Source organism: Crocuta crocuta, unplaced genomic scaffold (assembly GCF_008692635.1).
Source record: "Crocuta crocuta isolate KB4526 unplaced genomic scaffold, BGI_CrCroc_1.0 scaffold248, whole genome shotgun sequence".
Classification (NCBI taxonomy): Eukaryota; Metazoa; Chordata; class Mammalia; order Carnivora; family Hyaenidae; genus Crocuta; species Crocuta crocuta.
Genome location: NW_027532409.1, coordinates 6,250,786 through 6,267,989, shown reverse-complemented (window position 1 = coordinate 6,267,989; position 17,204 = coordinate 6,250,786). Strand labels below are relative to the sequence as shown.

The following is a 17,204-nucleotide window of genomic DNA, read 5'->3' as shown; positions in this document are numbered from 1 at the left end:
CTCCTCCTCCTGACAGACTTGACCAGAGTGGCCTGGCTGTGGGTGAGGATGGGTGCAGAGGCTTTCAAAGGGTGGGACTCCTGCAGAGAAGGGCCGGATGAGCCCTAGGAATCTGGGGTATGGAGCTTCAAGTGCCTCAGAGCAGCCTGGTTTGGGAGTGTGCCCCACCTGCTGGTAATAGCTGGAACTGCTAGAAGATGGGTCTTTGTAAAAGGTGGAGTCTGTTCTAACCCTGCCCCTCACTGTTGCTCCAAGAAGTGTAGTCCACTGCTGGAAGGAATTCTGGTCCAGGAGCTCAGCTTGGAGCTATGGACCATTTAAGTGGCTTACAGGTCCCACTGGCATTTAGAGGCCCTTGAAGATTTGGGACACGGGGAGAAACTGTAGTCAAGGACATGACTGGGTTTTTGGCCGAGTAACAGGCCCTCTCTGAGCCTCACAGCCTAGTCAGCCCATCTACTGTGGGACCAAAATTGCCATTCCATAGGGTTGCTAGGAGAGCTGAGTGAGATAGTGGGTATAAAAGCACCTTAGGAACTGGAAAGTGCTGTACAGTCATGGGGCCATTGCCGATGGTGACTGGCATCTCTGATCCAAATACGGACTTTCGGGGGGTTCTCCTGCAGGAGTGTGTCATCAGGGGTCCTAGTAGCTTCCTCATATGTTGTTGAGCCTCATCTGGACCAAGGGGAAGACACTGGGAACTTAAATCAAAATAGGGACTCCAAATTTTAAGAAGAGTTCCCGTTTCCTATTTGCCAAACCCAGGTTTTCATTCTAAAGGTAACTTTACGAAGGGCTAAGACCCAAACTGCAGGACTGAACCATCGCTTAAACCAAAGACACCAGGGCAGACTTGGGATCGGCGTCGGAGCGGTGTGGCTCCCCAGCCTCTCCACCGAGAGCCTCCTGAGTAACAGTGGGTGTGGCTCTGCAGCCTCTTGAATGAGGGCAATGGGAAAAGGGCCCAGAGCCAAGGTGCTGACTGGCCGCTGACTATGGGCCTCCCTCCCTTAAAGGGCCACAAAGGGCAGCTCCTCTGTGTCTTGCTCCACCGGCTCCTTCCTGATCTAAGCCACAAACCCTGAGGGTGTGGGATTTACAAAGCTGGGCTATTTACAGGCTCTGTGTGTGTGTCTCTCCTGCTTCCTCTCTCTCCCACTTTTCCTATCTCTGTCTCTCCTTCCCTTCCTCCCTCTCTCCCTTTCCTCTGGCCCTGGGCCTCCCCTGCAGTCCCGGAGGACCCAGGACACCTCTCCGCAGGACTTGGCACCTGAGTCTGGGACGGCCGCAGGCTGGGAAGTGTTCACTCAGAAAAGCCTCGCAGCGTCTCCTGAGGTTACTGTCAGCACTTCCCCGCCCACACACAGCCACCCTAATGGTCTCAAGAAAACCCTTTCTCTGGGGTGAGGGGGGTGGACCAGGCTCTGCCACGCAGGTGGGAGCAGTGGGTAGCCCATGTGTCCCCATGCTGTGACAGGTGATTGTCTGCATCCCAGGGATCCATAAAGGGCCAGCCCCTCCCTCATCCATTGTTTTTTCAGGAGTCAAAGGTGAGGCCATATTCTGGGAAGACAGGACAGTCTGAGTCTGGTTCTGGCTTCAAAGGAGAGGCTGAAATGATCTTCTCTTGGGCCCTCCTGACTTTAGAGGCAGGCTCTGATGTCTAAGCTTGGGATCAGGGGTCACGGCACCTAAATGCCTTCTGCCCTGAGGTCTTTTCTCTGTTCAGAAGCCTGCGTAAGGTCTACAATGGCTGTTTAAGGGATGGCCCCCCATTCATCCTCTGCCTTCATCTTCTCTAAACTCTTAGTAGGTGGACAAAAGTGGGCATGTGGCTCCAAGGAGATTCCTTCGGGTTGAAGAGATGTTGGCCAGGCAAGCATTGTAATGAGGAGAGCATCACTTCTGTGCCCAGGAAGGCAGCACGGGGAGGGCTTCTGTGTCCCATGAGGCATGGAATCCAGACCCAGGGAGTGGGGGGTAGGCGCTGTATCTTCTCTGTGCCAGGAGCTCATAGGCCATCAGGATTGGAAGGTACTGACTGATCATCCGGGTGGAACTTCCTTCTCCCTGATATTTCACCCTCCCCTTTTGGCATAGTAGGTATGAGGACATCTCCCTTTTACAATTCCCAGAGAAAAATTTTCTAGCTGCTGAAAAATGTGCTGAAACTGTAAAAGAGACAGGAGTTAGCTACATACGTGGTAAAACAGAAATCAGTTCCTGTCTGAAGTTTTTCTCAATGTGAAACTAAAACAACTATCAGCACTCTCTCGAGAGAAGTTGGACAGGAGTCTGTAGCATCCCAAGGTTAGGGGAAAAGCGATGCCCTGGAGCACAGAGATGCTACTAGAGCCAAGGACAGATGCCCATACTCGGGGGCAGGGGTGGTAGGGCAACACGTGCCCTCCATCAGCATCCCTGCAAATTGCCCATTGCAGCCCCTTCCACAGAGGGGGGCTCTTGCCGTTCTTAACAGCAGACCATTTTGTCTTCAGTCATCTATTGAGAAGTGTTCGTGTTGAATTAAAATCTGTCCTTCTGAATTACCTGTCTGTGGGCCTCGCTCTGCCCCCTGCTGCCCGAAGATCTACTCTGCATCCTCTGCCAGGATGGTCCTTCAGAGTTAAGCTCCTCCTCTCCCCCTGAACACTCCTTTCTTCAAAGGTTTCTCCCAGTTTGTGGTTTCTAGAAGCCTCCTTGTCCTGCATCCCCTCCTCTGAGTGTCTTCTGTAAAGAGCAGGGCCCAGAATGTGACCCAAAGCCCCAGGTGGGGACTCAACAGCCCAGAGACCACAGAACTGCCTGGCCAGAGATTTTCTCCTTGTGGTGGCTTGGGTGGGAACAGAACTGGATCCGCTTCCTTCTCCGGCTTCGTCCTTGCTACAGTACCTCCAGCTGATAGCAGGGGGCGCTCTGAACAGGCACTGGAGGTCCCCTGGCTCCGTGGAAAGGATGGGTGCAGGGCTTGTGCAATAGGGTCAGAACAGCTTTCAGACAGGGGCAGGCCCACCAATGTCTTGGTGCCAGTGAAGTTGTCTCTCTTTGGTTCAATCTATTTTTCTTTCCAGGATTTTCACTTGTTAAAAGCAGAGCCTCTTCTTCCCTCAGTGCTCACTCTGTGATCTGTGTACGTCACTTCCCCTCTAGGAACCTGTTTCCCCTTCTGAAATAAGAGTAATATTACCTGCTTTACGGGTTGCCATTTGGATTGAATTTAATCTGACATTGCCTGGCACAGATTAGCTAAATATAAGTATGTGTTTCCTTTTTTCTTTCTGCAGAATTTTTCTTTCTATGATACACTAGTTCTCACCCCACTCAGCCTAACTTCTAAGCTTCTAGTTTCTAGAAACTAGTTTTTAGTCAGACTTGGGGCAAGAATGTTCCAGAAGGGGTCTCGTTGACTATCTGTGGCCACCATTACCAGGCTGATAATGTCACTACAAGCTGAAATGGGGGCCACTGAGGTTGCCTGTTTTCTCAGCAGAAGAGAAAAGAGACCTGGCTTCCATAGGCACTCGAAGCCCTTCTGTCTGGGATGGTTCACATGGTGTTGTTCTGAGACTTAGCAACCTGAAGTAAAATCCAAGAAACTTATGTCTGGTTTCTACCTTCCGCTTATCCCTCTTAGCTGTTGGCAGGATTCTTTCAGTGAAATTTCATTCCCTGAGAGCCATGGAGGTTTTGCTAACATGGATTGAGGGAGTTTAGGTAAGAGTTTACAGCACTCCTTGATCTTTCAGAATCCTTCAGATCTTATGGGATCTGACAGACTCCTCACCAGGTCATAACCTGAGTCAGAGCCCAGTTATAGAAATCTTTCCCCTTTCATTGGCAGCAGCCTCTGGCACATATTGCCATGGTGGCACTTCCCAGAACTTGGAGTCAGAGACTGGATTCTAGGCCTGCCTTTGGCTCACTCTCTGACCTTGGACATGGTGCTTACCTTTTCTAGGCCTCAGTTTCTACATCTGTACCATAAGAGGGTCGAGTCAGAGCAGTGATTTCAAAGGAGGGTGGTACCTTGGGAGCCGAGGCCCCCCACTTCAACATGGCAGCCTGTATTCGGGTTACATATTGGACTTCCATTGAAATTTTATGTGAAGAAAGTATTCTTTGGCTGCAAGATTAGAATTCCAAGGCCTTCTTGCTTTTTAATGATTCTGAAGTCCATCATTCCCTCCTTAGTATTGTTTGAAGGACTGTAGGGAGGATGTTGAAAGCTGTTTTGTTGACAGTTTGACAACGCTACCCTCTTGTTGGTGCTTTTGACTGGTGATGATACTTGGGTCTTTAGATGTTTTCCTTCCATGATGTCTTCTGGTCAGCCCTTTTCTACTCTTTCTGTGGATTTGGTTTAGAATTCTCCAAGAATAGGCTTTGGTATTCTTTTCTCTGGGAATGAACCCTACAAAATTCAAGCTGTTCAAGCCATCATGGTGACTGGCACTGACTTGAACTGAGCATTTGGCATTTTTCATTTTGATCTTTTTCCTTCCCAAGAACTCTTGCAGAAAAGTCAGATTTTAGGCTGTGGCCTATGAATCTTAATTCACTGCTTTCTTGACATTAGATCACAGTTGGGATCCATATTCTATAGGTTGTGGGATAAGTCAGCAAGGATCTCAGGCATCAAAAATCAGGCACTCTTTTCCTGACTCTACCATGAACTGTAACCTTAGGTAAGTCCCTGACCTTCTCTAGGCCTCAGTCTACCCATTTGCACAATGACAAAATTGAACTAGAGGATTTCTTAGAAGTTCTTTTTGTTCTAACCTTCAAAGATTCCATGTGTTGTAAGTCACTTTCTCCTCTGACAGTGGCAATTATATTGTTAAAAAAAGGAAGAGGAAGAGTCCTGGCCCATCCGTGGATCTCCATTGTCCCACAATTAAACATGGGGAGGGCATGAGACCCCATCCCATTTTACCAAGTTGGGGTAATGGTTGAGGGGAGTTGGTAAACAATTTGCTGGGTGCCTTGATGGGAATGGTAGCCTTGATGAGGCTGACTAGTATTGTCATGCCTTTCTCTCTCCAGCCAGTTCTGGGGACATGTTAACCTTTTGGTGGTAGATTGGTCCCTTCTTGCACAGGAAATAGTGACCTGTTCTTCAGGTGCCTATATTTCATATTAACTCTTCTTGCTCCAATTGAAACACAGGGTTCAGAGCATTGGGTATTTATAGAAAGAGAGTACACTAGGCCAGAAGAACTCAGTCTCCTCAAAGTGGCCACCACGCAGCAGGAAGAAAGTAAGGCAGGCCTCGCTGATATCCTTGCTGATGGCAGACTCTCCAAGGTAGACATCCTGGTGGACAAGTTCAAAGTTGAAGTGGCCACGGAAGAAATGGTGGGAGTCAGAAGAGCAAAGACCCGGCAACAAGGAAGGATGATCGCAAGCCCTGAAGACTTCGAGTCAGTGTGGGAGGAAGGCCCCTGGGTCAGGGGAGGCCCTGGAGGGGCTTCGCTGGCTGCAGGCTACACACTGGCAGAAAACCTCCTTGAGGGCTCCCAGTTGAGGGTGGGCAGTGGGGAGGCGACCATCAAGAAGCACTGGATCTCAGGTGGCCAGCTGGAGGGCCAGATGGAGCTGAGGAAGGAGCTGGAGGAGATCCCGACTTATGGAAGAGCCGCTGCCTCAGGGGCCAGGCCAGCAGAGGCCGAGAGCCCCTCTCCAGCCTCTGACAAGGGAGGACTCCAGTCATTTCTACTGGACCCAGCCCAGTCGGAAGCCAGAGCCGACTCGAGTGATGAAACCGAACCTTCCTTTGCAGAGAGGAGCTTCTACTTAAACTATGGAGAGAAAGATGCTGAAGACCAAATCCCCCCTCCACCTCTGGATGCCCTTCCTGTTGATGAGACCAGGATGGAGCTCCCAAAGAAGCTCCCAGAGAGCTCTGAGCTGAGTTCCTCGGGCCCACAGGACTCTGTTGCCGCTTCTGGCAGGAACAAGGATGAAGAGAGTGAAGCCCACACAACCTCCTTAGAGGAAGGGGCAGGGATCCCCAGGAGCCATGGAAGACCAGATGGCCTAGAGGTCTTTGTTGAGCAGCTTGGTAAGGGACCTTCTCCAGGGCAGACATTTGCTGAGGACTGGGAAGAAGCTGGGCAGGGGGTGGAAGGAGGATTTAGCCATCCAGCATCCAACCTAGGCACAGAGGAAGAGGCCCCCAAGAGTGGAGATCTGATGGGAAAGGCTGAGGAAAATCCCCCAGCAGGATGGAAGAACCACTCACCTCACAGAGGAGGGGGCATGCGCCCAGACCTCCCAGCCTGCGTCGTTCCGCGGGCCATCCCTCCTAATGATGTCAGGAAGCCAACCAAACCAGACCGAGGCAGCTTCCTGCCCCAAGACAGGGGACTGGTTCACATCCAAACAGGAGACCCTACAATGGAGGACAGCAAGGCCTCAGCGTTTCTTCAGATGGAGGTGATCACTCCCCTCCTGGCCTCCCCTGGTCCCTTTCAGGCTCAGGCAGCTCCAGAGGAAACTTCTCCAAGCTCAGCCCCTCGTGGATCAGGGGAGCCTCCGCACCTTTGGGATCCTTTTGGAGAACAGTCCCCTGCTTTTCCCAAGTACACCCATCCTTTTAAAGAGAGCCTGGAGCCCAAGGACCGTGTAGGGCCGTTTGCAGTCCTGGACGGAGGTGAGCGCAGGGCACCTCCCGTTGCCAGCAGAAAGCCCAGAGTTGTCTCTGAAGAAGCCAAGGGAGCTGCACCCCTGGGGTTGGTGTTCCCTTCAGAGAAGCAAAAGGAAATGACCTCTTTCCAGGCTGGGGGCCGAGAGGGCTCCCTGGAAGATATTAGCAAGACCTCAGTGGCTAACAAAATTCGGATCTTTGAGACCCATGGAGCTGAAACTCGCCGAGCAAGTCAAGGTGAAACAAGGGCCCTAATAAACGAGTTGTCCTCAGAGACCTCCATGGGTCAGGTGGAGCAACAGCGGAATAAGCTTTTGGACCTGGGCTTCATCCAACTCCAGCCCCCAGGAGACCTTGCTGGCCCCAAAGCCACCCATTCCTCGGTGATGTCACTGGCTGCCAGACACTTCAGGGAGGGCACTTCTACCACATCCCACCAGGAAGGATGCACAGAACTCGAGCTCGAGTCCCCTGATTCAGGCTGCGAAACTGCGCTGGAGGTAGCCACTGGGGGACTGGCCACGTGAGCCCCCGCCCCCACCGCTGCCCCCCAGCTGGGGGAGTAGACCGCATGCTGCGTAGCTCCGTAGAAGCATGTTTCAGTGGTCCCTCGTCATTTCTGCGATCGGAGGCTGCTTGTCCATTCCTATGAGTTCTTTTCCCTAAACTGGCCCAAGAGTAGCCCAGGTGGAATGATGGGTTCATCTGGCTGGCCTGTGTTAGCTTAGCCACAAAGACCCTCGGCTTTTGGTGTGACCTGGTGCCCAGGGGGTCACACAGCCCCAGTGGAGAAGGTTGGCGCCACCAGCAAACTACACACTTGCTTTGCCTTGCTGCCCCCACCTGCTGGGTTCCTACCTGTTTTGCTTGGCTTGTCCAACGATCTTCCTTCTCCCTTTCCCTTCCCTGGCTCTCCTGCCTTGGGGAAGCCTACAGTCCAGAGGTTTCCATCCTTTGCTTCTGGTTCCCTCTTGGTCCCACTGCCAAGTTCCCTTCTGCCTCCTTAAGACTAACTATCTTCTCTAATCCAGAACAAATCCGGAGTTGCAGTCAGGGAAGAGAAGCACATCACCAGCTTAGCAGCAAACCCCCCTGGAAAAGGGGGGCACCTGAGATTCACCAGCTCCTCGGGCCCTCAGGTCTCTGCAGCCCCTTGGTGCCCTGATGACCCAGTCATCTTCGCCTGGCCGGGGTGCATCGCTGCCTTAGGTTCCCACCTGCTCGGGCAGTGCCTCTTGCGGCAGCTCAACTCTCGCTTGTCTGGAATGTGTCCTCACACCTCTCAACCTTCCAGAAACTAAAATGGAAGTTAAGTTTAGCAAGTGAATCTCTAAGTGTACTGAATCTCTAGAACCTGAAGCCAACTACTTTAAAAAACATTTGGTGGGTGTTAGATTGGGATTTAAAAAGAACGTCATGAAACAGCCAAAAACTGCATGTGGTGTTTAATCCCTGACAGGCCAGTTGAGAGGTATGTATGTGGGACAAGAGTTGCTGGTTCGCCTCCAGCGTTTCCTTGGCCTGCTGTTGTCAATTACACTGATGGGACTACAACCTCCACTCCATGGCCTGCCCCCCCCCCGGCCCCTCACGGAGCTCAGGGTTGAACTGATATAGCACCCAGCTCCCAGGAATTACTCCCTGTGACTCCGCCCCCTAGATGATGCTGGCCCCTCCCACAGAGACTCAGTGGAATTGACAAACCATGTTGGCTTCCTCTTTGTTTCTCAAAGCTCTTGGCTCCAGCCTCCCCGCCTCCCCGTCCCGGGTTTCCCAAAATCCCTGGGTCTCCCTCCTTGGTTTCTGTCTCTTGATGCCCACCTGCACGGATGGGCCTGGGTCCAGGCTCCCATCCCTGCCTTGCTCACAATGCCGCTTCTGATAAGCTCCCAGATCCAGACCCTGGATGGGGCTTCCTGTCCAGAACAAACTGGCAGGACGTTTGCTTTGTACTTGCTTTGGCCATCAGCGGGAGACCCTCGGAAAGGAGTGTTCCCCACTCTTGAGAACTTTGCGGTTTTTTAAAGCTTGTTGTCATGCCAAGGAGCCTTTCTGGGAGTGTTTTTCATTTCCTGACCTGCTCTTCCATTTGAGACATTGAAACGGCCCCAGGGTTTCTTCTGTCATTCACCTTCTTGATTTCTCTCTCTCTTTCTTCCCATCCCATACCCCTGTTCCTCTGATTTTTATCTGGCCATAGAGAGCAGGGCTAAGGGAGGGCTCAGAGGAGAAGGTCAAACCGCCTCGTCCCAGGGCCCCAGAGAGTGACACAGGAGACGAGGACCAGGACCAGGAGAGGGACGCGGTGTTCCTGAAAGACAACCACCTGGCCATTGAGCGTAAGTGCTCCAGCATCACAGTCAGCTCCACGTCCAGCCTGGAAGCTGAGGTTGACTTCACGGTCATTGGCGACTACCACGGCAGCGCCTTCGAAGACTTCTCCCGCAGCCTGCCTGAGCTCGACAGAGACAAAAGCGACTCTGAAACCGAGGGCCTGGTATTCTCCCGGGATCTCAGCAAGCGGGGCCCCAGCCAGGAGGACGAGCCTGGGGGCATCGAGGATAGCCCAGATCGAGGGGCCTGTGCCACCCCAGATATGCCCCAGTTTGAGGTACAGTGGAGCATCCTGGAGACCTGGGCCTGGCGGGCACTGCATGTTCAGAGGGCCCCGGGCCATCTGTGAGAAGACTGAGCCACCAGCCTGCAGCCCAGAGCCCCTCAGCCTGAAGCTCTGTCTCGTGTTGCATGACTGCCCCTCCGCAGAACAGCATGGTTCTGTGCTCGCATGTTTGCCGTCTTGGCTTACCCCTAACATTCACTCCTTGGCGTTTTAACCCTGTGACCTCATTGCTTGCCTGAGGTCAAGCAATGCCAGACAGTCTGGTCTTACTCGACTCCTCCTCTCCCTGCCTTGTGTTGCATGGCACCCACAGGGAGCATGGGCTTGCGGACCTGCGGGGCTCCTGCAGCCTGGTTTGGAAGTTGATGGCTTTTCCTGATCCTGGCCCAGGCTCCTCTCCCTGGGGCCTGGTCTTCCTGGGGAAGGGACAGCAGTTTAAACCCATCTGGCCCTGGGATCTTGGGGTAGCAGTGGAAACTCGTAGAGAAGAGGAAACGTCGTCACTGAAAGGGACACGGGGATAGACTAGGTCTGGTTCTCTCTGCTTTGTGTCCTTCCTTCAGAGGATCTTTGTCACGTGATTCCTCTGCCCCCTTGTCTCTTGCAGCCCCAGCCTACCTCCTACCACACTCTCCTCTCCCCCGTGTTCCGGGCATTAAAATAGGAGCTCATCTACTCTGGGCTTTCACTCCATGGTGTACCCTCTGGGTAGAAGGTTTTCCCTCCCTTTCTCTGCCTTGCAAACTCGTCACATTCCAGGATCAAGTTCAGATATCACTTCCCTAGCAAATGCTTTCCTAACCACCCTGGGCAGAAGTGTTGATCCCTCTGCAGCCCCCTTGCTCTGTCATGTTTCTGCTCCCGGCATTGTCCCAGACAGTCAGGTTAGTGGCTGCCAGATCTGCTCTCCTACGGGGTGGCAGCTCCTGTAAGCCTGCACATGGCAGGCACTGATAGATGATTAACTGGATAAATGGCTAGATCTCAGGGTGACAGTAATCTGTGAGAATCCCTTTCCTTTCTTTCCAGCCAGATGACATGCCATTTCATTCATTCATGCAGCTCGCATATGTTAATATGCTAATAGTCACATGTACTAGCCTTCATGGAGGACTCTGAAGAACTGATTAACTGAAGCCTTTTAGAGTGGAGGTTGAAAACTGGTGGCCCCAGGCCAGATCTGGCTAGCAGATGTCTTTTCTTTGACCTTGATTTCAGAATCAGGATGTTGAATATAAAATCCACAGTTTGTTTTTTTAAAATATCATAAAATAAAAGTCAGATGATCCAGTCACTCAGAGGTCATGGCCACAGTTGGTCCCTGTGTGTTCTCCAGCTCACCCCAGTCCTCAGTAAGCCCACTGCACCCATTTCCATCTTCTGCCTGGCCTCCGTAGGCATCCGGTTGTGTGGCTCCTGCTCTCAAGAACAGTTCAAAAGAAGCAGCTGGGAGGTGGTGGCATAATCCTGAATGATTTTCAGGATTCAGTGACATGTATACAAGGAGAATACTTAGTGTGGGGCCTGGCACAGAGCATGTTAATTGAATAGTAGATGTTCTTCTGATGGTAGCCTAGAAAACAGTTTATGGCCACCCTGAGGTTATGTGGTTACAGGGCCATGAGCAGGCCTGTCTGGGTACTGCTGATGGATCTGGTTCTCCCCTTGGGCTGTTTGTCTATGACCTCTCACTTTGCCTCTTTGCCCTGACCTTCCAGAGACTTGCCCAGCTGCAGGGATGGGGGCTATGCTGCATTTGGCTGTGAGCAGGAGCCATGCAGGGGCTTGGGTTATGAAGTGTTCTCTCTCTTCTCCCTGCAGCCTGTGAAAACAGAAACCATGACTGTCAGCAGCCTGGCCATCAGAAAGAAGATTGAGCCAGAGGCTGTACTGCAGACCAGAGTCACCAATGTGGACAGCACCCAGGTAACCTGCACCTTCCATTGCACCTGATCATAAGCATTAGACATTTAAGGGTGGGGTCCCCACCAAGGCCAAGCCCCTTGGCCAGCCCTTGCCACCTTGTTTCCCCAGAGCCCCCATTTTAACCCTGATGCTCTTTTAAGCTTCATAGTCCTCCCTGAGCTCTAGGAGTGGGCAGTGGAATGATTTCCTGTCCTTGGCAGACCATGCCTCTTAAAAGCCTCAATTTCGCATCTCTCCCCTGTCCTTATGGGAGTGCTGTAAGGGCTAGTGGCTAGTGGACTAGACTGTAGCTTTCAGATTACTTGAAGGGGTTCGAGAGGTTTCTTGAGGAATCCCAGGGACTGCTTTGGGAGAGAAGAGGGAGACATACCAATCCAGCTTTTGTCAGAACGATTCACATTGAGTCATCTTTTAACGTATGGGGGCTCCACATCAGATTGGCCATATGAACAAAGTGAGAAAACGGTAGAAAATCATTTGTCTTAGCAAGATGAAACATACTTGGTCCCCTGAAGAAAGTGGTCCTAAATAGACGCAGGTGAGCTGCAGGTGTACAGGTACATGTTACAGTTCCTAAGTTTCTTTTGTGGTTTTAAACTCTAAACCTTGAGATTGTAGGTCTGATAGACACCTCTTGGTTCCTTGTGGCCAGAGGGGCTACAGTGTGGGGGGATGGGGACTGATTTGTGTTTCAAGAACTAAAGTAAGGTGTAAACCAACACAATGTGGGCACCTCTGTCATTTCCAGAATTTTTTTCTTCCCTCTTTTATATGGTCTACCCGGTAGCCAGCGCGGTGGTCAAGATGCTCAAGTTCTGATGAGCTGTGTGATCGCAAGCACTTGTGTTCCCTCTCTGGCCTATTTTGTTTCAGTAACACATGTTTTATTTTGCTTTCATATAGAGAAATGTAAAGAAAACTAAAAAAGTTCCCAAATTCAACAACCCAGTAATCCTTATTGACATCAAAACAACAGCACGGGGGGCCTGGGTGGCTCAGTCAGTTAAGTGTCCAACTTCAGCTCAGGTCATGATCTCACAGTTCGTGGGTTCAAGCTCCTCATTGGCCTCTGTGCTGACAGCTCAGAGCTGGGAGCCTGCTTTGGATTCTATGTCTCGCTCTCTGTCTGCTCCTCCCCCATTCACGCTCTGTCTCTCTGTCTCTCAAAAATGCATAAACATTAAAAAAATTAAAAAACAACAGCAAAATGTTCAGTTATGAAATTCAAACAGAACAAATTGAAATTTTTCTTGTGATTCTTCCCAGGAAAAAAGTATGCATATTCCAGTACACACTTACATTTCTAGATATTTTAGAATTTTACACAAAAGAGATGCTCTTTTATACCTGACCTTTTTTTTCTTGATAACTGTCTTGGATATTACTCCTCATTGCCATAGGTAGGTCCACCTTGCTCTTCTTAGTCCCACTTGGGAGTGAGTCCTGACTTATCCTGCAGTCTTCCTTCAGTGGACATGTGGCTGTTTGTGTCCTTGGCAGTTAATGATGAATGCTTCAGTGAGCTTTTTTGTCCTACTTCTTTTTTTTTTTTTAAATGTTTTATTTATTTCTAGGAGAGAGAGAGAGACAGCGTGAGCAGGGGAGGGTCAGAGAGAGAGGGAGTCACAGACTGAAACAGGCTCCAGGCTCTGAGCTGGCAGTCAGCACAGAGCCCGACGCGGGGCTCGAACCCACGAACCGTGAGATCATGACCTAAGCGAAAGTCGGACGCTGAACCGACTAAGCCACCCAGGCGCCCCTTTTTTGTCCTACTTCTTGGCAAAGTTTTCAAAGTTTACATGCAAAGGATGAACTCCCGGCAATGGAATTAAAGAATACATGCATTAGAATTTGCCTAGGGTTTGTCAGGTTATCTGGGATTATTTGCCCTTTGTCAAATAAGCTGGTTCAAACAATCAGGAGAACTTGTGAGCACTCCCTGCTCCTGTGATTCAGTCTCTGTGTAGACAGACTCCCCTCCCCAGTGGTTCACATTCACTCACACAGCCCATCCCTCTGTAACTGGGAATGCTGCCCACCCAAGTAATAGATACTGCAGGTGCATCTGGTGTGCTCTCTCTCTCTCTCCCTCTCCCTCTCATGACTCCTCTGGCCAGCAGGTTGATGGGACTGCCCTAGGGGGAAAGGAGTCCATAACAACTGCTCCCTCCATCACCACGGAGACCATATCAACCACCATGGTAAGTAGGACTTAAGAGACCTCCCTCTCTGACCAGACCCCTTCTGCTAAAACAGCCAGATAATGATATCATGGCCTTGGCTGTCCAGGGAAGTCCTCATCTGCCCTCACTGCATCAGGCATGGGACATAGAATCTGGGACCATCATTACCAGAGGACATTCAGTTTTCCAAATTGAGTAATGTGGGAGGTGGACTGCCTGAGCCTCAGTTATCTACACCATCTCAGTCAGGGCAGGGGTAAAGGGAGGATGGTACCGTTTGATTATTTGATTATTGACAACACACGAGGATCCCTGACAGCTAGCTCCTGGCAGCTGTGCATTTTCTCCTGTCTTGGGCCACTTCCTTACCTTGGTCAGTAGATGGCGTGCAGTGAACATAAATTGGAAGCTCAGGAGTGGTGCTGCTACCTATTTGCGGTCTGACCTGTGAAGGAAGGTCCTTGGCCCCAGGTGTCTTCATCTGTAAAGTGGGAATAATCCCCATTCTGCCTTGTTTGCAGGTTCTTAAGAGAGTCCAATAACATCATATCGTTTCATGATGACACAGACCAGATAGCATTAGGCACCCAGGCTGCGTTGCCATGCAAAGTGCCAAGAACCATGAATGGGTGATTTCACTGAGTCCTTAACAAAAACTAAAGGGGATTCTCTTTTCCCCCCACATTTTACAGATGAGGAATCTGAAGTACAGAGAGGTTAAGTGACTTCCTAAGGTCACACACCCAGAAAGTGGCAGAGCCAGGTCAAACCCAGGCATTCTGACCCCAGAAGCCTCACTATACACCTTACCCCCTGTGCACCCTCATCCCAACTATTGTGAACCCTGGCTGCTGGGGCTGTGGCCGGGGCTGGGGCTGTCACTGATGTCTGGGCTGGATCTGTTTTGAGCCAGTGGAGAGTTGTTTTCAAATGCTTTCTCTTGCCAACCCCCCAATATACACGTAGGAAGAGAATTGCATTTTAATTACCCAGCAGGTAGGTTTTGAGCAAAGACAAATAAATCCCAACCAGTTACCAGCTCGCACCCTCTTTCCTGGTCACTCAGTTCCTTCTCCCCCTCAGTCCTATCCATGTGGCATTGGGATGCTGATAGGGCTAACTTTAAGTTCATACCAGAGTGAGTAGGGAGCTACATTGTTCATTTACCCACCCATCCATCCATTCATTTGTCCCCAAAACATTTATTAGTCTCTATTGTCTGCCTGATATGGATTATAGAGTTGAAGAAAATATACTCCCTGCTAGAAGTGATTTGTTCAGATAATGATCATGGACGCATATAATTGTTGAGGTCCTTGGCACACAGTGATGAACAAGGCCCAGCTCTCCCACTTCCTGGCAGGATGACCCTGAGCAAGTTACCTGAGCCTCTCCAGGCCTCAGTTTCCACTTCTGTAAAATGGGGTGACAGGGCCAATAATAGCACATCCCTCAAAGGGTTGACCTGAGGATGGACCAAGGTAATCTGTGCAGAGGCTTGCCTGACACCTGGGAAGGGGTCTGTAAATATGTTGATATTTACGTATTTATGCTGTTATTTCCCCCTGCCTTCATGGAACAGTGTAATAATGCATTCCTAGGAGGCACAGGGAGGAGAAGAGGGGGATGATACCCCTTCCAGGAAGAGTGAGAAGGCTTTACCTAGGCATTGACATTTGAGCTATACTTAAAGCATAAGTGAAGGGACAGCCACAGCAGAAGGCATTCTAAGGCAGTGGGAGTAGCATCTGCAAAGACAAGGCTGGGAAGGAGCATCGCATTTGGGTGAAGGCAGGTGGTCAGTAAAGCAAAATGTCAGGTGCTTGGAAAAGGAGTAGAGGTGAGGGGGAAGAGGTTGGAAAAGTTGGGCCAGGGCTTGAAGGGCCTCAGATGTTACATAAGAAGTTCAGACTTCATCCCGGAGACAGTGGGGCATCACTCCCAACTTTTGAAGTAGGGACATGATGTCAGTCAATTCTATGTTTCTCTGTGTTTTAGAAAGATTACTCTAGCAACCATGTGGAACATCACTCGAGAAAAAAATTCCCTTCTGTCCTCCCTTTCTCCTTCCTTCCTTTGGCAAATATTTGTTGAGCACCCATGCTATGTGATGCACTGTGCCAGGCACTGTGGATCTAGCACTGAGGGAGACAGACAGCGTCCCAAGCCCACATGCAATTGGGAGAGACCGAAAGAGAAGGCAGAGAGCTAGTTTGGGGACTGGGGCAGGGCTGGTGTGCAGTGAGGTGGATGTTGAGAAGGGGAGTGGGGTTAAGGGATAACTGGAGGGAGGAAGGTCATTGACAGAATGTTCAGGTGACAGAGGAAAGATGGGCTGGTGACTTTGCACACTAACCCAGCCATTCTTTTTTTCCCCCAATGTCTATTTATTTTGAGAGAGAGCACACACAAGCAGGAGAGGGGCAGAAAGAGAGGAAGAGAGAGAGAGAATCCTAAGTAGACTCCACACTGTCAGCGTTGGCCCTGATGTGGGGCTTGAACTCATGTATGGTGAGATCATGACCTGAGCCAAAACCAAGAGTCGGATGCTTAACCAACTGAGCCACCCAGACACCCCTAACCTAGCCATTCTTGAAGAGCAGTCCTGGGAACCTTTAGAAAGGCAAATCTTTGGACTCCACCCCAGACCTACTGACTCAGAAACCTTGGGACAGGGCACAGCAGTCTCTGACACCCCCCGCGAGTCTGATAAGCACTGATGTAAACAGTGAGCACTTGAGGGGATTGCTCTTTGGTGGTAGGCGTGTGTTGGGTGAGGAAGCAGTGAATTTGGGGTTGGATCTGATGAGTCCTAGGAACCTGTGGGACATTTCCAGGTGAAAATGTCTAGGAAACAATTGGTTTTAAAGGTCTAGGTTTCAAGAAAGATCTGGGCTATAGATAAAGGGATACCAAGCAGTGGCCTTGAGAGAAGGCTTTGAGTGGCTAAGCCAGCGCAGACAGGGTGGTGAGGAGGAGAAGCCTCAGTGTGAGGGAGGAAGTGTCCAGAACCAAGATGGTGGCATTGCCCTGGCCAGGGAGAGAGCTGTACCTCTTTGAGGCAGGAGAGAACACTGGCTGAAGATACAGGAGAGACAGAGCAGATGGTGCCTTGTTTTGAATGACCTGTGTCCCCATTAGTGGCCTCTATTTTCAATGTATGTGGTGGAGATGAGGCTTTGTCTGTGAAAGAGGCAGCAGTGAGAAAAGAAGAGGCTTTAGGGGAGAATTTCTCGGAGTGACAGTAGGATTCAAAGAGGCTAGTGACTGTTTCCTAAGCTGGTGGGTGGAAAAGAAGCATTGAGCCCAGAAGGCTGCCCCCACCCTTTTTTAAATTGAAGTATAGTTGACACACAATGTTACAATAGTTTCAGGTGTACAACATAGTAATTTGACAAGTCTATACGTTATGTTACACTCACCATAAGTATAGCCAACATCTGCCACTGTGTAGCGCTATCACAATACTGCTGACTCTATTCTCTATGCTTTTATCCCGTGACCTCTTCTCTCCATAACTGGAAGCCTGTACCTCCCATTCCCCTTCACCGCTGGTTGCCCATCCCTCTACCCCCTCCCCTCTGGCAACTGCCAGTTCTCTGTATTTATGGATCTGTTTTTGCTTTTTTTCTCCGGTTTGTTTGTTTTGTGTTTTAGATTCCACATATAAATGAAATCATATGGTATTTGTCTTTGTCTGACTTACTTCATTTAGCATTATACCCAGCAGGTCCATTTAGGTTGTTGAAAATTGTTAAGATCTCATTCTTTTTTATGGTGGAGTAACATTTCATTACACACACGCGTGCGCGCGCACACCCCCCCC

The 17,204-nt window shown here is 50.4% G+C and overlaps 1 protein-coding gene across 1 annotated transcript in view; it reads left to right on the top strand.

Moving 5' to 3' along the window:
* Window positions 1–17,204, top strand: part of EPB41L1 (erythrocyte membrane protein band 4.1 like 1) — a 124,088-nt gene that overhangs the window by 94,543 nt on the left and 12,341 nt on the right. The window contains exons 16-21 of the mRNA XM_077778877.1: window positions 1,234–1,338; window positions 5,170–7,149; window positions 7,681–7,788; window positions 8,850–9,260; window positions 11,091–11,195; window positions 13,316–13,396. Coding sequence (XP_077635003.1) covers window positions 1,234–1,338; window positions 5,170–7,149; window positions 7,681–7,788; window positions 8,850–9,260; window positions 11,091–11,195; window positions 13,316–13,396 — 2,790 coding nt within the window. The remainder of the gene's footprint in view (window positions 1–1,233; window positions 1,339–5,169; window positions 7,150–7,680; window positions 7,789–8,849; window positions 9,261–11,090; window positions 11,196–13,315; window positions 13,397–17,204) is intronic.